Source organism: Phasianus colchicus, chromosome 5 (genome assembly GCF_987193195.1).
Source record: "Phasianus colchicus chromosome 5, bPhaCol1.hap1.1, whole genome shotgun sequence".
NCBI lineage: Eukaryota > Metazoa > Chordata > Aves > Galliformes > Phasianidae > Phasianus > Phasianus colchicus.
Genome location: NC_143440.1, coordinates 49396631 through 49419738, shown reverse-complemented (window position 1 = coordinate 49419738; position 23108 = coordinate 49396631). Strand labels below are relative to the sequence as shown.

At 44.5% G+C, this 23108-nt stretch overlaps 1 protein-coding gene across 3 annotated transcripts; it reads right to left on the bottom strand.

The window, feature by feature from the left end:
• Positions 1-3497: 3497 nt before the first annotated feature.
• Positions 3498-18668, bottom strand: CYP46A1 (cytochrome P450 family 46 subfamily A member 1). 3 transcript variants are annotated; one of them, XM_031593009.2, is made up of 15 exons: positions 18456-18667; positions 14665-14742; positions 14319-14400; positions 13726-13799; positions 12968-13054; positions 12175-12313; positions 11476-11586; positions 10573-10729; positions 10152-10214; positions 8643-8715; positions 8138-8222; positions 6178-6288; positions 5837-5925; positions 4979-5045; positions 3498-4533 (listed from the first exon to the last, which is right to left on the bottom strand). In XM_031593009.2, the coding sequence occupies exons 1-15, from the start codon at positions 18581-18583 to the stop codon at positions 4372-4374; spliced, it is 1506 nt and encodes a 501-aa protein (XP_031448869.1). In that variant the 5' UTR covers positions 18584-18667; the 3' UTR covers positions 3498-4371. The 3 variants fall into 3 exon arrangements, with proteins under 3 accessions (XP_031448869.1, XP_089997722.1, XP_031448870.1); XM_090141596.1 differs by lacking the exon at positions 18456-18667 and adding an exon at positions 18187-18412; XM_031593010.2 differs by lacking the exon at positions 12968-13054 and having other exon boundaries at positions 18456-18668.
• Between the last annotated feature and the right edge of the window lie 4440 nt (positions 18669-23108).

The window sequence follows — 23108 nt, the reverse complement described above, 5'->3', positions numbered from 1 at the left end:
GAGCGGAGCCGCGCTGTGCCGCGCTCCGCCGCGCCGGGAGCCGAGCGGCGCTGAGGGGCGGGGCGGGCAGGGCGAGGCCGGGAGTGGCGGGCGGGCGGGCGGCGCCCAGGGCGGCCCCGGCACCTGCGGGTGTCGCGGAGCGAGGTCGTCTCCCAGAAGGGCAGAGCTGCGGAGGGCGGCGCAGCCGCGCAGCGCCGTGCCCGCCGGGTTAGCTGTAGGGAGCGGGTGAGTTTCAGGTCTGAATGCCATCCCTCCTGCCGATGGTACCGCAGTGCGCGGCTCGGAGAGGTAAAGCTTAAGCAGTAAGAATTGAGATACAAGTATCCGGACAGGTTTATAATAAAAGCAGGTATCGGCTGTCTCTTCTTAGGATAAAGTCAACAGCACAATGCTGGCTAAAGCGTGAGTTTGTAACTGTTTGCAAGACAAATGGAAATTAAAAAAAAGCCGCTCTCCACCCAGAGCAGCCGATCCAGGGACAAAGCACGGTGCTGGATTGTAGGGATCAGTGGTGACACACACACAGCTCAGCACCGCGTTTGTGATGTGAAGAAGAGAGCTCTCTTGTGTCGCTGAGTTTGCACGAAGGAAGCAGGACAGGGTGGGATGGGATGGGTTGTGATAGGATGGGATGTCGGGAGATGCCATGGGATAGGATGAGGTGGAATGGCACGGGATGGGATGGATTGGAACGGGATGGCACGAGATGCAACACGATCCAATGTGATGCACTGCCTGGCATGTGATGCTGTGGGATGGGATGGGATGTGAAGGGATGCAGTGGAATGGGATGGGGTGAGATGGTACGGCATGGGATCCTATGGAATGAGATATGATGCCATGCAATGGAATGAGAAGGGGTGCCGAAGAATGCTACGGGATACCTGTCTCTCACTGGAGAAACATGCAGGAGTGGATATGAGTAGCAGCACCACAGTGGAATGCAGACTGAACCCTGAAATCTTCAGGAAATGTACAGCTGAGAGCACGGGGAGGGCAGGCAGAGCCCACAGCCTCCCAGTACGCACCACTTGCTCATCCTACGAAACCCGTGTAAAATGATCCTGAAACATTCTGTCCTTCTGTGCGTATCCAAGCACGGATCAGTTACAGCCTGATTCCAAGGCAACTCCTCTGCTAGTTGAGTTTCCTTTGTTGCTTTTTAACCTTAACGGCTCTTTAATTACTGTCCTTATTTGCAAATCAAGTGTACTTCTGTGTCATATTAATGAATATTCATTGTTACTGCAGAGCGCTTACCTGCATTTTTACCTGTGTTTCCAAGGGAATAGATGCTAGCTGAGTGCAGTATTATTTAATTTCAGCACCATAACAATATCAAGACCTGTTAGAGAAGACTCACAGACAATAATAGTAATAATGATAGATTATTTATGTGCTTTATGTTAGCACTTAGGGGTTCCTGCCAAGACCACAGCTCTGTGGTCCGAGACTCCTTGTGTTGGGGCGCACAGTCTTATGTGGGAAGGAGGGCATTACAGGAAGCTTTCTAGTCTCCTAGTTTTGACCTCTTTATGTCATTTTATTTTCAGTTTTCTGAGCTCACAGTAACTGCTGATTTCACAGCAAGAACCTGAGATCACAGGGAATGAAATGGAGCACTGGGTTCGCTCAGCCCCAGTGTCACCTGGTAGCCTAAAGGCTGCCACAAGGCAGTGATCAATGACAAGACATGTCATCGGAGTCCCGCCAAGTGAGATCAAAGCAGTGTAGGCAGTGAGATGGAGAAACCTGCTGGTTTCCATGAGCAGGTTTCCTACTGAGATGCTGGCGGGACTGTGGAGGGCATGCAGTGATTGAATGTGCTGCACACCCCCCAAACTGCACTGTAAAGCTGTCGTGTGAGGAGGCAAATGGGAGCTGGATAAATGAGCCCAACGGGCAACAAAACATCCCAATTCATGCTTTGCACACTTGGCTCCAGCAATAAGGACAGTGCTGTTCGCTTCTCTGTCTGCATTCATTCCCTGAGAGGCTACTCCCTTCTGGCACTGATGCTGGCTGTGCTCCTGGGCATGGGGTGTGGGTGCAGAACTGTCTGTGGTGCTCCAGACAAGCGAGGATAAGAAAGGCTTTCCGTCACCATATAAAGAGAATCGCCTCCCCCTGCAAGACAGAGCTCCTCTGTCCCCTGCTTAGTTCCCTCCCATCCCAAGAGAGTCTAGGCAGTGGCCTTTTCCCCGCTTCTCCTCTTACTTGTCCGCCACACTAAAAGGGGTAAGATCAAGATCCTGGGTTAGCATAAAAAGCTGGGAAGAAATCCTAAGGGAAACTCCTCACACACATGAAAGCATTGGGCAACAATCCAGAAAGAGTAGGCAGAGTTTACAATTCTGATCAAAGAAACCCGCAGCTGCCATCCATCAGAACATGGGGAAGGCTCAGGCACTGCAAGAATTTGGGAATATTTCTTGCCACAGGTGCCCCCACATCTGGGAGCATCCCTCACCTGGGCTCCTGGCTAGGATCCTAGCAGGCACCTGTGCATCTGGGAGAGGGAGCAGAGAGAAACTGTCCTTCTCTGCGTGCGCATGAAGCTGCAGTCCTGGGTCTCTCCAAAACCTCAGGACTGGGGAGCACCGCTGCTGCTCGATGCATCTTCGATGAGAGCTTGCCATCTGCTGGAAGGCGATCACATTTACAGGCAACAATCCTGCAGGAATTGCTAGCTGGGGGACGGCTTGTGACAGCTGGATGGTACTGGGGTTTGCTGCAGGATATTAACATGGTACAACCCCTTGTCCACCGTGAGTCCTTTCAGGCACCCCACTACAGAGAGAGCAGAAGGGAATGCATGCCCCTAACACATTCCAACTCACTCATTATAGGGCAGAGGCAGCTGCATCCCATGCCAAGCAGTCTGCGTACTGTCAGCAGGATACACCACTCCCCTTCACAACTCCCTCAGGGCCCCCAGCACTGCTGAGATGCATCCCTCCCTGGGCCATCTCCAAACCCAGCCCCTTGCACACCCAACCCCACTGGCATTGAATATCATGCACCCTAAAACCCACTCCAAACACACACATCCAGCTACAAGTCCTTAGGTTTCCACATCAGGTTTTATTAATGCATAGGAGAATATGAGCAGATTTCCAGCAAAAGGGAGTGCGGAGCTGGTCTACGGGCAGCCTAAACCTCTAGCAGCACAAGTGCTATTACCTCTGGATAGAAGTAATATTAGTATACTGCACAGCATTGCTGATGTTGCCAAGAGCAGCACTCTTACTGGCCTGTTATCCCTCTGCTGCTCTGCATGAGGTGATACACAACACAAGCAAACCAAAGCGATCTCTAAGAAGCAGAACCCAGCACAGAAACTTGACAGTGTACATTCTGAGTTCTCCCTCTCAAGGTGATAACACCAACAGTGCTAAGGGTCTCGAGTTCCCTTCATTTCATGACAGATTTTATGCCTAAACTCACATTAGGCATCCACGTATTTCTGGATTTTCACAGTATCATTTTTCCCATAGCAGAGCCAGGCTGAAAGCCAGCCCAGAGCAAGCAGTTTTGGGACAGCTGCAGGATATTCTCTTGCCTTTGGCTCAGGCTGCATATGCATTTCTTTGAGGCAAGGTCAGTTTAAGCAGCATTTGACTTTAGGCACTCACTTCCAACCCTGCTGTAGCTATGAGGCAGTCCAGTCCAAGCACTGGAGTAGCTTCACAGTGAGCCAGATGGGGAAATGATCCAGGGCAAAATGAACCCAAGACCTCCCCCACAAGAACAGTATTGCCTGACTCTGACTGCTAGTGGAAGTAGAGGAGAATGAAGAAAATGAGGCAGAAGCAACAGGGACAATTAGTGATCACAGTGTCTGATTTTTGTTTCAAATCACTTCTTTCGATCATTTTTCTCATTTAGAGCAGAGATAGGAAAATTACTTTGACCAGGAGAATGGCTCCAAACTTCTCTTTTTAAGTTCAGTCCTGCATTCTGTGTTTTTTCATTGTGTAAAAATGAAAACCCCCACACAAGACCTTACTCAGAACATGTTGTGTTGTAAATAAAATTAGTGGAAGCTATCTGCTGGGATCTGACCTTAGGTTTGTATATTCCCAGGGATACTTCAGTGAGAGGATGTCCTTTTCAACATCTGGTAAGAACCAGAATCCCCCAGGAAAACAGAATGCTTTGCAATTCCAGGCATGCTTTCAGCTCAAAGATTTCCAAACATCTCTAGAGCAAGTCTCCTGAAGTTTTCTTCAGTAAATGATGAAGTTTAGAAAGTTTTCTGTCTAGTAATCATCTAAAGGTGCCTGAAAAATCTAGCCTCTGATCAGTGGGAAAATCTTCAAAATCTGATGAAACTCAACCACTTTCATTTCATGCTGTCCTTCCTGACGGTTACACCTTGAAACCCTTAGGAGAGCTCCTTGGCTTTAACTTACACATTACTCCATCTAGTGGCCTAAGGGTTCCTGTGTCCAAGAGTTTAAAACTCTGCCCTGGTACAAGCTGGAATTCAAACCTCTGCAGCAATTTTGCCATCACCACTTTAGCCTCCATCTGTTAAGAAGGAAAGCAAACTCATTATCATTGACAGAAAATATGGATTTGACAGCAGCTGCTGAAATTTAGCATGCTATGCATTACTGCTTTGTCAATATAGATTTATATATTAATGGCTGTGAGAATGGGAAGGAAGAACACAGTCAGCTGGGGCTTTCCAGATTTGAAGACAAGTAACAGACACAAAGATCTGTCCTTGTGTTTACAAACAAACTGTTTTGGTGATTCAACCATATTAATGTGATGATTTTGAGCACCAACACTTAGATAAGCTCATAGCACATTTCTGATTGCAAGGTACAGACGTCCCCTGTCACGGGCATGCTAGGCACCTTCCCTAGGAAGGGTAGAGGGGTACTGCACTGTCAGTAGGGCCAAAGTACCAGTATACTACGAGCTGGCCCAGGGCTCACTAACAGATTCTCATTACAGTTGTGCTCACCTGTGCAAACACCTGCCCAATACAGGAGCGGGGTCCCAGCGAGAATGGAAAATAGGAGTAATATGGCCTAAAAAGAAAAGCAATCAAAACTGTCTTTTTGACTGTTTTATCATAAAGAAAGATGCAAATACTTCAACACTACAGCAAGGTAATGGTTGAATGCCACTCCACCCAGCTGAACTGTCAAGACAATCTCCAAATTAAAGTTTTATGGTTCAGAGCCAACAGAGCTCTGAACAGAGCTGTAAATAGCACTCCACTGGCTCAGCTCACAGAGCATTACTGCATGCAAACTTTATTTCTAAGCCATATTTCAAGCACACCCTAAATGCTCTCCAGCCTATCACAAAGATATAACAATCCATCCAACTGCTGTTCCTGCACGCACATCTGAACCACATAAGCAAGGGGCTGTTTGGTCCAGGAGATCAGAATAGCTCTAATCTGACATAAAGTTCCTGACCCACATAGTAGTTAGATGTAGGGGCTTCAGCACAAACTGTCCTGATACTTCCATCACACTATCATCCATTTCAAGCTCCCTGGGTAAAAGTTGTCATGCATTAAATCCTTGTTTTGCAGTACAGCAAGTACTCATCCTAGCTTTGTCCCAGTCTGGTTTTGACCTCAACATAAATATTAAATAACATGAGCATTGGTTTTTTTTTAAGAATGTACTGTGTGGCCTAATGAACTTATAAACAGAAATTGTACATTGCTGTTTTTCATTTGCATTTGGATACAGCTTCAGTGTTAACTGTCAAGGAATGGGAAAAGTTTTCCTCTGCTTTCTTCCCCTTTAAGTATTAGATATTAAATATTACATATTTAATGATCTGGAAGTAAAAAGAAACTCACTTAGGTGCATCTTTGCTAAATCGGTCTGGATTGAAAGAGAGTGGATCCTTGAAGTACCTGTCCATCCGCCCCATGACATACGTGCTGAACTGCCAAGAAGGTAGACCTGCATTAGTCAGCAGAAGCTCACTGAAAATGACTCTCTGCTGTCACAGCTGCAAAAACACAATTACCTTGCAGCCCCTAGGCAAAACTGACCCAGGGTCCCAATTCATATCAGAGTTCCAGACAAAATCTCACTGAACGGCCAGGGAGTATTCTGGACTCTGATACTGTTACACGTGGATCCACTGCAGCAGCTAGATGTTGCTAATGGGGGAAGCTGCTGCTGCAAAACTTACAAGTAGCGTTGTGTTTGCAGGAATCCTGACACCTTCAATGACAGTCTCCTTCCCTGTCCAGCGTACTGTTCCTGGGACAGGTGGGTACAGACGCATTGATTCCTTCAGAACCTGTCAACAAAAAGCACAAGAGATCAGTTATACAGTGCAGAAGTATAATGAATTACTTGTACAGCTTTCATTCTAGCTAAAGGGGAGCTTTTGGCTTGTAGAACAGATGCTGATGTACCTTCCTCAGAATCCTGTGGGCAAAACAAATGGCAAAGTCAACTCCTTTGCCTTTGGACCTGGTTCTTTCTTATTACTGATATAGAAATTACATAAATAAAGAAGTGACAAGCACGATGCATTCAGCAGAACACCTAAACTTGGGAAAACAGCTAGGTGAAATATTACTGGGAAGGAAATTCAAAGGGAGTATCTGAGAGTGAATGAAGTTCATGCACCTGACAAGCTGTGCTCAGAGCTGCTGCTACCAGCATGGGTGGCTACTGCCACCTCCTTCCCACTCTCAGCACTGTGCTCCTGCCCCTGCCTTTGTGCTTTATCTGGTGCTCAGGGAGCTGTGCCAGGTCACAGCACCAAAGTGACAAAAAGCAACCTGGCAAAGAAAAATGAATAGGAAACAGTGAGAAAAAAGTGAAACACGACTATTTCTTTTGATGGCATCGAGCTGTAAGAATGGCTTACTTCATGAAAGTGAAGCCTAATTAACAGTGCACATTAGCACCGCATTGCAAATGCAATTAACAGTGGGTATGCAAGAATGAATTAATGAAAAAGCAGCATGGACAAAAGGATTCAAAACTGCTTGAATGACAAGAGAGGAGTCCCATGGTCTCTGATCCTCCATGGACAGACTAGCCCTCTGACTAATGGTGACTGTGACTTCGCTTGTACAGATCCAAGCTTGTTCTGCTAAATAAACTGTCTGCTTTTGAGAGGCCCTCATGTAATCTGTCTTAACGCTGAAAGGCTTAGATACCTAGTCCTAATTGGAGTGATGTAATTGTGATGACGCTCTGACAAGCCTAGAGAAACCTGCTGATTTCAGTAAGCGCACAGTGATGTCTTTTCTTCACAAGAATTGCACTTTTGAATTTATCTGCCACCAAAGCACAGCAATTTGAGGGACAGGAAATGGCAAACATGAGTCTCAACGGGGCAGTTTAAGAGAAAAGCAATGATAGTAGATTACTAAAATTACAGGGAAATGGAAGCAAGGAGAGTAGTTGCCAGGACTGTCTATTCAGCCTCTCCTGAGGGTTACTGGTGTCTCTCATCTTGCAAAAGAAAAAACTACTCGACAAATGCTGGCAAGTAGCCAAGCCCTGGCTTTACAGTTTATTACTAACTTTTTACACACAAGATTTTTTAGGACCAAACATTTGTTGTTTTTTTTTTTTCCCCCTCCCCCACTTTAGTGACTGAAGAAGGTTTAACAACTAAAAAAAACCTAAATTGCAAGAACTAGCCAATATTTTTTGGAAGTCTTTTGGAAGTCTTGAAATCTCACTTCGTTTATTGCACTACAGTGAGATCATAGTTGGAAATGCTTTAATAGCAATCAAAAATAGAACTGAGATTTTGGGAACTGCGTGGGACTTATGCAAAGGCTGGGCTCCACATTGCAAGCCCTTCTTAAAGTATGACTACAGTTTCAGCTTAAACAGGTAGGGATTAAGCAACTCCAGCCCCTGCTTCTTAGTTGCATTATTACTAAGCAAAGGAATCCTGGGGTTTCAGAATAAAATCCTAGAAGCAGCCCAACCTTGATGGGGAGGATGCTGCAGACAGCTCTCCACCTGCTTGCTTACTCTGAGGACAAATGCCATCAGCTTCTCATTTTGGTGCTGCTCCTAAAATCTTAGAAGCATGGGGATACTCTTGGCAGTCACACAACATGGCAGGAGTGCTACTAAACAGCTGTGACTGGTATCTTACCTCACTCCTACAGTACCTGTGATAAGTACTTCAGTTTGCCAAGATCCTCATACTCAATGTCTCTCTTAGCACCAAGGACTTCATCCACTTCAGCTTGTACTCTGCAGAGAAATTAAAAAACGTTAGTTGCAGATGCCCATTTCTTGTGAAGCAAACTGACAAAGTACTTTTTTTTTTTTTTTTTCTTTTTCAGACACTGAGTTGGACTTTGATTTTCATCCTCAGGCAAAATGCCTGCTGATTCCCAGCCAGCCTGCCTGAACCTACGCCTTGTATCAGGATGCAGTAATGTGGACACAGAACAATGCAACCAGGCAGCACTCTGGACCAGCTTTAAAAAAAAAAAGCTAAGTTACTTAGATGGAATTGAAATAATTCATCCCTCAGCTTGCTTTTAAGTGCCAGATATACTGAACTATAAAACTTTCTTTCGAAAAGGAGGCTAGAATTTACCTTAAGTTTTTGATAATCCATATAATTAGGTTCACCATGAAACCAACAGTGAATGAGAGCACACATACCTTTCCATTATTTCAGGATGCTGAGACAGTGCCATTACTGTAAATGCCAACTGATTAGCAGTGGTTTCATGACCTAAAACCATAAAGAATCAGTTCAAAGGTTAGTATAAAATAAGATAATACTAAGAAAGACTAGTCATGTTATTGTCAACAAGAGACTTTAAAAGTCATGCCCCAAACATTTGATTTCAGGTATTTAAGAAGTTAAATGAAACACTAGAAGGGATATGATAAAGACCTTTCAAAAATTACAATAAAGCTGGTATTTTTAACAGTTATACTATCTTGATCAATTCATAGCTGCATATTTCATATTCATGACTGAATGATTACAAACTACCTATCAGGAAGGTCAGTGCTAACACTCATAACAAGCCTGCGTGATTCAATCATTGTCCTATTACTGGCCGTATAATCCAACCAAGAAGCAAATATTTACTGATATCAAAGGAAAACAGAGCTTCTGTCTTTGAGGTGTTTGCTTTATGTAGGTATGTTTAATATTTGTTCATTAATAGGGACACATGCTATTTTAAAATACTACAGAAAACAGAATTCTATACAGATTCATTTAGAAAATGCCTTATTTTGTGAAACAAAAATGTTATTTTGTGAAGTCACCTAAATCCTACTGATGCGCAGACCAATTTTTCTATGTCCTTTAGCTCACACACCATCTTGGCCTCTCTTTCTCCCGATAGTCTTGACACTGATCTCTCCTGGCTAGTACTGAATACTACCCTTACAGCAAGAATAGCACTTGCCTACATGGAGGAGGTGATGCAGAGACCCATGGCAATATGTTAAAGACGCTTTCAGTTGGATTTAGAGAGACATGAGAAGGAAGGGCCAGAACCACAGGAAAAAGTCTCACACCCCAAAGGCAAAGCTGTTCCTGCAACAACAGCCTAGCTTTATTCACTATGCTGGTATGACAGAACAAGGATAAAACATCACCTGCCTATGAGAAAACTAAGACCTCTTTTCAGACTTTGCTCAGCTGTTCTCACTCCAGTATAATGCTGCTGTTTACCAACTGTAAGATCAATAAGTATTCGGATGTTGTAAAGTACTGCATTATCAATAAGTATACAGAAAAGTTAAGCTAGTAAGATTTTCATGTTGGAAAAGATAACCAGAGATAAATAAAAGTACTCACCAGTGTTGCAGACTAGCAAGAAACTCCACAAGAAGCAATCTCTAGAAAGAGATTCTTCCTCAGTGACAGTCAGCCCTTAAATGGGGTCTAGGAGAGGTGGAACCAAGCTCCACCCCTTCTGGTCACACAGCTGAATTGCCTTCACCTGTGCTCCCGTGGCTGACTCAGTGCTCACCTCAGGTGATCAATCAAAGGTTCAGGCTGTGATTCAACAGTTCCAATACACCAACCAAGTGCTGGTCATAACAGCATCACAAGGAATGAGCAAAGCCAATAACAACTGTGTAGGCAGCACAAGAATGAATATAACTTCCCACACAACATATCCAAATATTAAAGCAGCTACTAACCCGCAACAAAGAAAGTGATAAAGTTGTCCAGAATGTTTTCATCATCTCTAGTTTCCTCCAGAGCTGTCAAGAAAGAAAAACAAACGAGATTAGGAAATGTCTTTGTGCTCCAGCTGGAAGAGTCAGGACATCCTGCCCTGCTTTGAGCATGTTTTCCTGAGATGGATTAGGAAGGAACACTGAGATAGCTACTCAGTGGTGACCTGTGATCGGTATTTGATCCAATGTCAAAAAACAGGGTATTTTCTAACAAGTCACTTTATGACTCTTCAATGTTAAAAAAAAAAAACAAAAACACATGGTCCTGAAGACAGTAAAGGAAGATTGAGTCACAAAGTTCACATCCCCAAACTAAGACTTCCCAAATCTCAGGAAAAGCAAGCCAAAGACAAATTAACTTGAACGGCAATGTGCTTCCTACCATCTCCTTTCAGTATCTGCGTAAGAATATCTGTTGGCATTTCCTTCTCACTCTGGATGGCTTCCCTCCTCTTCTCGATGCACTCCTTGCCCACACGCCGCAGCAGCCGCACACTTTCCTGGACCTCTTTTATCATTTTCTGCTTTCCTGGCATGTACTAAATACACAATTTATTTAGTCTTTTTATTCCTCTTGCTGGTAAAAACATTTACAGTGTTATTCTTTAAATGGCACCTCAATGTCATTTTTCACAAAAACATCTGCTCTCTGCAGAACAAAGTGAACTTTCCTAACATGAAATGAGAACTACTTCAGTCTGTGCATGCTGATGTCCTGCCTTGTCAGGGCTAATTTTTTGATCATTGTAAGCAAAATTCCTCAATTTTCTGAGGAAAGAAACTGTAGCATACGATACAGAATCCACCCTTTGGACCCAAAAGGGAGCTCTGGAAGTCTGAACGACAGCTTTCTTGAGAAACTATGGAGCTTAACTGTTTCAGATTTCACCCACAATATCCTAGTACATGAACACTGGCCCCAAATACTTTTTTGATGGTAAGGAAGTTCAAGTTTCTTCCACTTTGCATGAGGGCTGCAGTGCTTCTTGGGCAAGGAATTCCCAACTTTTGCAGTGATGGGTATGAAAGTGTAAAAGCATGTAAGAGAAAACATGCAGAGAGGGGAAGAATGCAGAATGATAGAAATGAAGCATTAACTAACAACACGTTAATTTTGCAAGTGTTCTAAAGTGCTAATTAATTATATCTCAATGCATATTGGAGGAAAAGAACTACTGATAATGTTTTCCTTGTAAGATAAAGACCACACACAACTCCAGTCTCATACAGAGGCAGTTTCCAACTGGACATGCAAACAGAGGATGGATGCAAGGAGCACACAGACCTTCACAAAGGGGATGCGCATCTCAGTCATTCCTTTCATGATCATGGTCACAGCATGTGGGAATGGCGTACGGTCATCCCTTAATGCATTCAACTCCAAGCCAAAGGCCACCTGAGGGTAGGGAAAGGAAAAAGCAGCCACTTGCTGAATCCTCCCAGCTCAGGAGAGCTGGCATAATAAAGCAGGACTGCCTCGCACCACTGTCTTTTCCCCAAAAAATGCCTCAGGCTAGGTTTTGCCCTGCAGGAGTCTGTGAGGGAAGGCTGATATCTAGATTAGCCTTTCTCCTTTTTTAAGGGTAAGTAATATTTGTTATTAGTCCCAATTATTCCTTAACTATTTCGCACAAAGAAGGGAAAAGCCATGGCAAGGCAGATATCATGCTGACATATAATAACGCAATATGCACCCATGAACAAATAGCAGTGTGCCCTTCTAGTCTGGAGGGATGGGAGTCACGAGATTTAATGGCTTCTGCAAAGACCTTCCTGTGCAGCATGTTGCTCGTCTCTCTTACATAACATAAACTCTTCCCTAACATCCCTTCCCCATATCTCGGCATGAATGGGTGTGCCACAATTACTGCCCCACTTCTTGGGGTGTTCTCGGGTAAAGGTACCCTGGCTCCAGCTCCTGATCCCATTATTTTCATTCCCTCCTACTAATGGCAGAGGAAACAAGAAAGCAGACAGCTGGTACCTTTGCAATGACATCCAAAGTCACCCGGCTCATCATCGTCAGCATGCTGAACTCTGTCTCTCCATCTGCCATTTCCTCTAGCTTCTCCATCAGCTCCTCTGCTTTTTCATTAAAAGTTTCCATCACACCAATCAGGTAGCTGAACAATTAATAAAAATGAGTGATGGGGGCTCTGGGAAGGACATCTTTGCTCAGGCAAAATTATCATTTTTCACGGGAAATTATAAAGATTTTTTTAAAATGTTGTTTTAACCTTAGATTCATACTAAGTTTGCCTTAGTACTTTAAAAATCAGAACTGACAAAATGTGCTCTTGCCCAGCTCTATCCTATCATGTAAATTACAGCTGTCACAGCAAAGAGCTTTGGCCTGAGCATGCTGAAGCAGATGGACAAACCTCCAGACTCTAAATGCAATGTATTTATTTTGTACAGGCAAGCAAACCAGACCACCAGCAATCTCTCTCCCACAGGGAATCACTCAGACAGGTGAAGAGTTAGGCCTGCCCACATCAAATATCTGAGGTTTGTTTTCAAATGGGATAAAGCAGCCATTGCAGCATTCCTAGACACATGACCCTGGGAACTCCCTGCCACCACTGAGCTTATATAGGTGTCACTCCCATGGGGAAAGTTTGGGAACATTTACAGGTGTGTTATACTCAAAGTAAAATAAGATTTTGACATTAAGTGAGTTTTCTCTTTCTAAATATAAAAAATGCATCAACAATGGTTATAATCATGAAAATACAGCAGGTGCAAGGTACAGACCATCCCAGAGATATTTGCCTTACGTTCTGCTGAAAGCTGGATCCATCACCTTCCGCTGCTTGTGCCAATGCTCATAGTCACGATCAGTTACCAAGCCATTCCCCAAAAACCTAGCATTTAAGAAAACAAGGCAAGGAGCACTCTTCAGTAAGGGAGACAGCCCAAACTGTCTCATCAAAAACTCTTCCACATCTACTTTCTTGTATTTTTCCCATAAGCAGGAAGTACTTTGTTGCTTTGAATGCATTGCTGTGGAAAACAACTGAATTGTATCTATGTTTTGCATGGTATCTGTGGACTACTGAGTCCAACAGGATGCTGATTCATTGTGCAGGTTCCAAAAAACAACTGTAATACAAATAATTAATGTAATTGAATTACTCTATTTTCAGGAGCATCAAGATAACAGCAAAACATCCCCTCTTCTTTCATTTTGCTTAGGAACTGGAAACTCAAGTGCATTCAAATGAGAGTTTGTTGTTCAAGTGAAATGTTTGATGATGGTCTTGAGAAAACTCTTCTGAGACTAACTGAACGTTCATGGGGGAAAAAACATAGAATCAAGGTAAAAAATATCCAACACAGCCTCCTGCCTGATCGGGAAGATGTTTAACTTGCCATATAGACTTTCAATGTAATTCAGTAAGCACTTGTTGCTTAAGTATATCTGGAATCAGTCATTTATATTAACAGTCTGACTCAAAACAAGAGTCATGCCTGTGTCTTTATTAATCTTTCACTTATTTTGAGATACAGTGGCTTCACGTGGTTTTTTGCTTACCTCACACCAAACAAGTTGAAGATACGGCCATAAATCAGACGGTCCTTTGGGTACTCTGGTGACATCAAGAACTCCTAAAATAAGATTTCAGGTTGGTGAGTACTGAGCACTATTCATTTCCCAGACAAAACATAAAAAGCCACTCACACATTCACACACAGTCTGAAGACTACATGAATTATTTGGTGTGCCCTGATTCCCCAGTTTTCATGCTGATAACTTGTTTTGCATGCCTGTAGCACTTTTTGCCTGATGACCTGAAAGCTATCTCTGTGATTATTACAAAAATTCAGCCCCTTTGTGCCTTTTCTTTTGAGATTTAAGCTCTTGCAGATAGTGTGCTTCTCAGAAATTGAGGATGCTTGCTATATCTGCAGTTTAAAGAAAAGTAACAAAGTAAATAAATTAATCAAACAAGAAAAAAAATTCAGACTGCAAAAAAGTTCAGGCCACTTCTCCTTCGTAAACTGGCTGAGTTGCGCTCCCAGAAGGCACAAGTTAGCTGGATCATCAGACATGCCTTAATCATCAGACACCACCACCCTTTTTAGAGGGCTGATTCCCACTGTCTGTTCTGTTTTATTCTGCAGTACCTTCACTCCTTCAGGACTCAAAATCAGTATTGAGACTCTGTGAAATGCATTAACTCGTATAATAGGTCCGTATTTCTTTGACCTACAAAAAAAAGAAAAAGAAATGATACAAAACACCAATACCAGCTCAGACCTAACAATTTCAAAGGACCAAAGCAGCATGTCCAGGGTACGATTGCAGACTTGAATGAATAAAGCCAATAAGAGAAATACCAGTGTTCTTTATCCAGCCCTGTTACCTACCCTCTGAATGATGATAAGTATGTAACTCAACGCCTCTATGTCTTATTTTCCCAAGTTACTACAGGGCTACTCAAGTCTAACCTACTGATGTGTGTCAACTTACCACTGCAGAAAGAGATCATGTAGAAACTCCTGTTTCTTCATCATTTTCCAAAAGATTGGCAGATGTCCAAGTAAAAAGCTGCAGAAAATGAAGTTAAGAGCGTCATGAGGATGCCAAAAGGATTTTGTACAGATTGCAGTCCTCAGCACTGATACTTAGGGAAGGATGACTGGAACAATGTGAAGCGAGTTTCAATACCTAGATGTTTTGCTGCAGTCTAATGATTAAAAGAATGATTTGGAATAATGATTGCCCTGAGTAGATGCTCTATTTGTAATAGAAACAACAGTAAATTGCTCTTCAAACATGCTCAAGATTCTTTGCTATAGGAAGCATGAGGAGCAAAATCAATTCCATTTCAGCATCCCTTTATATCTCCACATGTTCATGTGCCAATTACTCAGCATACAGACTTATTGCTCAGTGGGTGCAGTATGCATTGGTTGTATTCTTACTCCTTGTAAGAAAAGGCAGAAATAACACACAACTGTGCCAGTATGCAGCCATCACCTAGGTATCCTGGGAAACCTTTCTGATGCACAGCCAGGGGGATTGGTGTAGAGACAAAGTCCTGCCAGCTGTACGCCCACAGCAGGTATATTTTTTGAGCAAGACTATGAAATGTTTAAGAAAAGCTTAGGATTCATATAGAAACTGAAAGAAGTGAATAAAAGGTTAATTCTTCAACTACAATAGCTGTACTCAAAAGTCAGAGACCAATTTCTTCCTTTAGATGTGAGCAGGAAATTCCCACTAGCTTTGCACACATCTGAAGGAAGATTTGGCCAAGCTCCTCTCCAAATCAAGCAAGCTGTGCTTGAGATCTGTTTTCCATTTGAGACACAGCCAGCTATGCTATCATCCATGCTATCATCCTCTTCAGTACAAACAAGCTATAGGGGAAAAACAGGTTCTTGTTTTATTTCTATTGGAACCAGCAGATAGTTAAAATAACAAGCACTCAACAAGGCTATATAACATCAACAGAAACCTTCAATCTTTCTCTTGCTTGACTCCTCCACTCTAACTGGAGTACAAAAATGTGTAAGGAGACAAAGTCCTTTGCTAGCCAAAGCTCTGGGAAGAGCTCCGCATACCTGCAGCATATCAAGTACAGTTCTGCTCATGGCTCTCCTGTCACTGGGGAATTGTGACAACTGAGTCTTCAGGGATGTTTTGTCTTTTACCCCCATCAACTCCCAAGTTGGTTAGGTGCTGCAACAAGCGCAGAATGTTCATCCAGTAATAGGAAGTCACCGCATGCCATGATAGAACCAAGCAAGGGCTTGGTTTGGGATACATAGTTATGTGGCACTGCCATCAAAAACCATACACCTACAAAGAAATCCTTTTTTCTATTTCCTCCTAATAGAACTCTAACATGAAGCAAAGTTTTGAAGAGACGACCTTTTCTCTAGCTCTCAGTGTTTTCCAAGTGTGATCTCTGGGCAGCGTGGTCTAGTGGTTGGCAATCCTGCACATAGCAGGGGAGTTGAAACTAGATGGTCATTGTAGTCCTTTTCAACCCAGGCCATTCTATGATTCTATGATTCACATGACAGAAATGACACAAAGCCATTATGACTCACTATTTTAGCCATTCATGAACAAGCCTCATTTAGAGATGTGTTAGCTCTGATAAACTAAAAAAATCAACCCAGGAAATCAAGGGTGTTAACATAATCTTGTCATTATGTAGCTGTAAGAGCTGAGACATGGTCTGAGGTTTTGCAAAGATCCTGTTGTACTTCATCCTGAAACAAAGCTTTCTTAAGCTTTTATTAAAGGTAAAGGAAGGAGACAAGAACAAAGGAAAGGTCACTTAGGACAGAATAACACCTTGGAAAGATGCAGGCTGTGCAACGAGTGGCTGGGGTGCAGCTTTGCTGACAGCAGCCCAGGGTCACACCTAGTGGGCAGCACACTGGACAGCAGCCAGACTTTGTACACCCTCATCTGAGGAGTGTTAACATTTGGATGAAGCCCATTTTGGAACTGCAAAATCAGAGCCACGTGGGTTAGCAAGGAGCTCTGGAGGCCACCATCCAGTCCCCTTCCCAAGGCCAGAGCTATATTACCTCTGTTCAGGGCCTTATCCAGTTACTTGTGCTGATGCTGTGAACTCAGAGAATCATAAAATGGCTTAAGTTGGAGGGAACCTTAAGGATCATCTAGTTCCAACCCCCTGCTGTGGGCTGGTTGCCACCCACCATATCAGTCTGCCCAGGATCCCATCTAACCCGGCCTTGAATGCCTCCAGGGATGGAGTACTGACAACCTTTCTGGGCAGCCTGTGCCAGAGCCCCACCATCCTCTGAGTAAAACATTTCTTCTGAATGTCTAACTTCTCGTTAGGTTCTCATGTGCCCACTTCTCAAGCACGCCTAGGTCCCTCAGGGTGGTGCTCCTTCCTTCTGTTGTGTCAACTGCACCACTCAATTTGCTACCATCAAAAAACCTGCTGAGAGTACGCTCAATCCCACTGTCTATGTCACTGATATATTAAAGGGCACTGGTCCCAAGATAGACCCCTGGGGAAAACCACTCGACTGGCCTCCATCTGGACATAGAAACACTGATAAGAACCCCCTGGTGACAACCATCCAATCAATTTTTTACCCACATAATAGTCCAGCCTTCAAATCCATGTCTCTCCATTTTACATCACAGTAAAGATGCTCTGCCTTATACCTAACTGGCAGTTCTCTTGTGGCAACTTGTGTCCACTGCACCCCCGAGACGAGTTTGGCCCCATCTTTTCACAACCCCCTGGCTACGTGGCAGGTTACATCAGTACCATGTCCTGCTTTTCTTCATAAAGTACTTTTCAGAGCTGGAGGTATTTGATCTTTCCTCCCTTGGATATTTAGCAGTGGAAGTGTTTGTGCAGCTGGTACTGACACGGGGGTTTTGCAGTCACTGACCATTTATACTCCTGGAAAGCTATCAGGATAGAAGGGGACAGATTATCTAAGCAGTGTCTGTTGTGATGGGACAAGGGTTTTGAACTAAAATAATGCAGATTTAGACTGGATATAAGGAAGAAGTTTTTTATAAGGGTGGTGAGGCACTGGAACAGGTTGCCCTGAGAGGTGGTGGATGCTTTGTCCCTGGAGACATTCAAAGTCAGGCTGGACAGGGCTCTGAGCACCTGCCGGAGCTGTGCGTGTCCCCGCTCACTGCATGGCTCTTGCACCAATGACATTTAAGGGTCCCATCTAATTCAAATGATTCTGCGATTCTATGATTACTGTGAGCTCAAGAGATAAGCAAGCTCTTGTATGGAAACATCAGTGCTAGAAACCTTCCTGAGGAGGGTCCTAGCCTCCATCACCACCTCCAAGCCTCAAATCCTGAAGAAGGAAAAGAGAAACAGCCACGAAGTTACTCAACCGCCATTATCTCAGGACGTGAGCTCACTTCCCAAGCTGAGGACAGGCAGACTCAGGTATGACAGGCTCCCTCCTAACTCTCATCTTAGTTTCCGACCATGATTACAGAAGTAGATTTTTCTCCTGACACCTGGAGATAAGCAACCAGGCCCGGCGTCCCTGCAGGGCTGCCTGGGTGAGTGCTGCTGCAGGGCTTCTTGCTGACGTTGGGCAATGCGCCGTTCCCACACAGCACCCCATGCTGCACCACTGCCGGCTGCTACGGCCTGTCTGCACAACTCCAAACTGCTGATCTCCGCTTCGTCACGCCCGTCCTTGCCGTGTCAGCAAAGCGCCGGCCTTCAGCTGACTGCCGGCGTGGGGAAATGGCGCCCGGCGGGGCGGCGGGCCGGCGCTTACCTCTCGCGCGGGGCGCTGGGGATGTGGTCATACGCGGCATGGACGCGCCGCACGTAGCAGCAGTACAGCCCCGCCGCCAGTAGCAGCAGCAGCGCCAGCAGCAGCAGCAGCCCGCCCAGCACCGCCATGGCCGCCGCTCGGTGGTCCGTTGTAGCGGGGGCGGTGCCGGCACGGCACGGCACGGCCTCGGGCAGGGCGGAGGCTGCTGGCTGTTAACTGCTTCCACGCGGGGCGGCAGGAGAAGCGGCTCCGGCCCGAACTGTGACAGCCTGCCAGGAGCAGGAGGGCTTTTCTGACCACGAATCACCGTGTGGGTGTGCAGGGCTGCCAGCGCTTTAATGCTTGGTGTTCTGCAGGGCAGGCGTAGAATCTTAGAATCACAGAATATCTTAGAATCACGGAATTGGAAGGGATCCACAAGGATCTTGGAGTCCAACCCCTGGCTCCAAGCAGCACTACTCAAATCCAAACCGTGTCTGAGCCCATCCGCTCCTGGGATGGGGCACCCACAGCTCTCCGGGCGGCAGTGCCAGTGCCTCACCGCCCTCTCTGTGAAGAAATTCCTCTGAACATCTAACCTAAATCAACTCTTTGAAAGGGTAGATAACTGCAGGACGAGGGGAAATGGTTTTAAGTTGAGGGAGCGGATATTTAGGTTGGACGTCAGGGGGAAATTCTTTACAAAGAGAGTGGTGAGGCTGGTGGTGAGGCTGGAACAGGCTGCCCAGAGAGGTTGTGGATCCCCCGTCCCTGGAAGTGTTCAAGGCCAGACTGGATGGGGCCCTGGGCAGCCTGGTCTAGCATTAAATGAGGAGGTTGGTGGCCCTGCATGTGGCAGAGGGGTTGGAGATTCATGATCTTTGAGGTCCCTTCCAGCCCTGGCTATTCTGTGATTCTGTTATTCTGTGATTCTCCTTGTCCTATCATTATCCCATTGTGTGAAAAATCAGTCCTGATCCTGTTTGTAAGCTTCCTTCAAGTACTGGAAGACCCCAGAGCCTTCTCTTCTCCAGATGACAACCCTTGGGGCAATGACCCCGAAATGATTTCCCCCTATGTTTTGGGTACACAGATTTCCACACCAATATTTTTTAATCCAGAAATTGCACTGTTGGTGTATTCTCAAAGACCACCACTATTATCTGACTGCTGTTTCAGTTTATCTGATGTGAAAATAGATTTTATTTCCTGTCGAGGTTGGGGTGTTATAACCTCTTGTTTTCAGAAGAAAAAAAATCTAACTTGCCATTTGGTCAGGCAGTCTACATCATGATCTCGTAATGTGAATACCAATCAGTGGGAAAGGAATGGCTCATCACAAGAATGGCATCAGCCAGAGGATTTGTTTAGAAACTGAAGCTAGCTAATGAAACCCAAAGCCACTCAGCAAGCTTTGTGATGAATTATCGATTTTTTGGGTTCATTGATGATTTTTTTTCCAGAGTTACAGAGGGATAGAAGATAATTATCTGTAAGGGTCATTTGAGTTCACTCTTAGAATATTTCTGATAAAAAAAATTTCTGCTTCTACCTTGCTTGCAAGCAACTGACAGAGAGCATTTACTACGTGATAAAATATTTGATATTTTTTACATTTTCATGTAGTAGAAAGGCCCTGCATGTAGTCCTCAACCCTGATTAAAACAGGGAAGTTGTATAATCAAGCCTCTCATGTAAATGGAATCATCAGCTGATAATTCACCTTTCATAAGTACTCAGCCTGAGAAGGCTGTGGAAATTACATTTCAGCCTTTAAAGATAAAAACTTTAATAAAAACTTTTGTTTGCATTCTAACAAGCTTCAATAATTTCTTTTGCTTGTATTCCAACATGTTTCTATGCCCATGAGTAAAGGACACGATCCAAAATCAGTGTGCTGTTTGTCATCTGCCTGGCACCCAAATGCCACACAAAGAAGGAACACAGGTCAGGCATGCTGCACTTGCCTATGCATCACTTTTCTGCTGGGGACTGAACTGCCATCACATGAACATTTTGCCAACATGAGTGTTCCCAGAAACACGAAGAGCCAAGAGGGACAGAAAGTTGGGAACTGTCACTGTGTGAATTTACAAGGTAAAATTGAAAAATTAATTGGACCTAGAGTTAATGCAAACTCCTCTTGTCTTATTTCTGTCTATTCAAAATCATTTCCTGCTCTCTCTCAGAGGTCCAGCATCATATAGGCTGCAGGTGAGGACAGCACAGTAAGGACATAGTGCAGGCATGGCTTGTGCTTGGGGATGAGTCCCCGCGCTTAGCTGGAGGGGTAGGGATCCCCAGGCAACCTGAAGTTGCCAACAAAATGCATCTCTAAATTAGGTGCTTTTAACTTTATTGTTAAATGCCTCCATCTGCTGTATACTACTGTTTCAGTGTAGATGGTGATTAAATCAGTATCTCTCCTGGAGAATTCACAGTTGAAAACCTCAGCCCCCTGCCTAAAGGTCCATATGGAACTTGTAGGGTCTGGGGCTCACGTAAGCAATGTGCTTCATCCATATGCAGCAGGAATACACGTGGATGTCCTCCTTTCCTGGTTGGAAGAACTGTCAAGGTGGGATCTGAGAACTGACTGCTGTTTAGGTCTCTCAGTCCACCTGTCTGGCTCTACCACCAGATCACAAGAAATCCTACACATACCATTCTGTTGGCAGGATTTAGCTGTGCCCATGGCATGGGGTCCCTACTGCAGACATGCAGGTTTTGGTATACAGAGGGTGAAAAATCAAAATGTTTTGTGTAAGACAAATGGTTTTCTCTGCTCCTTCAGTTGCCTCTTGCTTCATCTCACATGGTCACTATACTGTGGCAAATAACCATTTACTTTTAATAGTACACAGTGCTCTGCTCCAATGATTGCAAAACTCAGTAGAGAAAATATATATTTTCCATCTTTCTTTCTACAGGATTGCAGCTCAACTTACCATTGACACTAAAATATCCAAAGACAAAAAATATTCTGCATGCCTACAAACGGGGCCCCGGGATGCTGCAGTGCCAGCTCTAGAAGAGCACGCTGATCCTTCTCAGTCAATACAATGTTCCTGTGCAGAACTAGCAAGTAGTTGTCAAGGTTCTTAATGTTGAATGAAGACAGTCCAAGGGTTCAGGTGTTGCTATCAGTTAATACCCCTGAGGAAGAGGTGCTTGATATCAGTGCTCACATCTGGCTGAACACTGGAGATACTTGTCCATAAAAATAGTGTCTCTATTTACTACAACATTGTTAAAAGAAGTTGGCAGTTTCCGTCCTAACTGCTTTCCTGATTGCATTAAAACATTGCTTGAAGCAGCTGCATAGCTGCACCTGTGCCTCAGATTAAAATTGAGATGAGAAAAACCTGGGAAAGTCATGCACAAGGTAGCAAGGTACTGACATGCATCTCATGGGCTGGTAGTCTTATTTGTTTAACAGATGAGAACTGACTGTAAATCCTTAAAACTTAAATTTGGCATGCAGTTGTTAATTAAAAAATGCTTAGGTATCTTCTAATAGAAAAATGTATGCTTATATCAGAAATTATCTAGGGGAGTGAATGCATCACTTGTGCCAAGCTGACCTGTTAGAGGGGGCTCTTGGCAGCTCTCAGAGAGAACAGCAGCAGGATCAGGTACTGATGTTTGGGACTGCTTTTCTCCTAGCATTGCTGAATTTCTCTGTGGATCACAGTTAGCTGAGCAGTGCTCTGCCAAAGGCCAGCACAGCAGGATGGATATGTAGCAGGGCCTCTCTCAGACATCTGAACTGATGCCAACAGGTTGACTGAAAGCACTGACTGTTGAGACTTGGAGGAGAGGCTGGTAGGGGAGGTACAGCAGGGACAAACTCCACAGCATCATGAACAGTGGTGTCCCTTGGCCCATTCTCTGCGCATGCCGTGCTGGAGCCAGTGTCACTCACTATGCTACTTCTGGATCTTATGGCCTTGAGTCATGGCTTCAATATTATTTAATTACAGGCCATTGTGCTTAGTAATGCAGTACACGTGCCTTATGTTGTTTGTGCACTGCAACTTGATGTAGCAGCATGTTCAAATGTAGCAGGAGGGTTGATCAGCTTAACTACAGCCCAATTTACATGCCATCCAGGTATATAAATGCATTTTGAAATGACAAAAAATGCTACCAGTAAGAACCCTATAGAAGTGCAGATGACATATCAGGTATTTAAATGTAGGTGCACTTCTGTGCTTTGAATTGTTCAGGCTCATTTAGACATCAGGGGATCAGATGGACAAATACCAAGACTTAGAACAGATACATTTTAAGCTTGGAAGGGATCAGGATGAGTGTGCTAACACCCTACTCAGCTGTCATGCACACATCTGAGTGCCTTTTCCACCTCTGCAGTCTGGCAGAAAGGGCAAAGTTCAGAAAATACATTTGCAGGTCTTGTCTCTACCTCTGCCCATGAATAAATCTGTCATGATGTGTTCACCCAGATGGCCCAGCAGTAAGCAACAGGCATGCAGCCCTGTGCCAGAGCCCATGCCACACGGTGCTGCTGGCTTCAGCACAGGCAGGTAGAGGTGCTGTGACACAACAACGGGGCCTTTGCTTTGCCTGGGAAGTTCAGATGGGCTGGAGCAGTAGTGGGGTGTGAAGAGTTAAGTCACAAATAGCTACGTACCTGGAAAATGAAGGTGAATT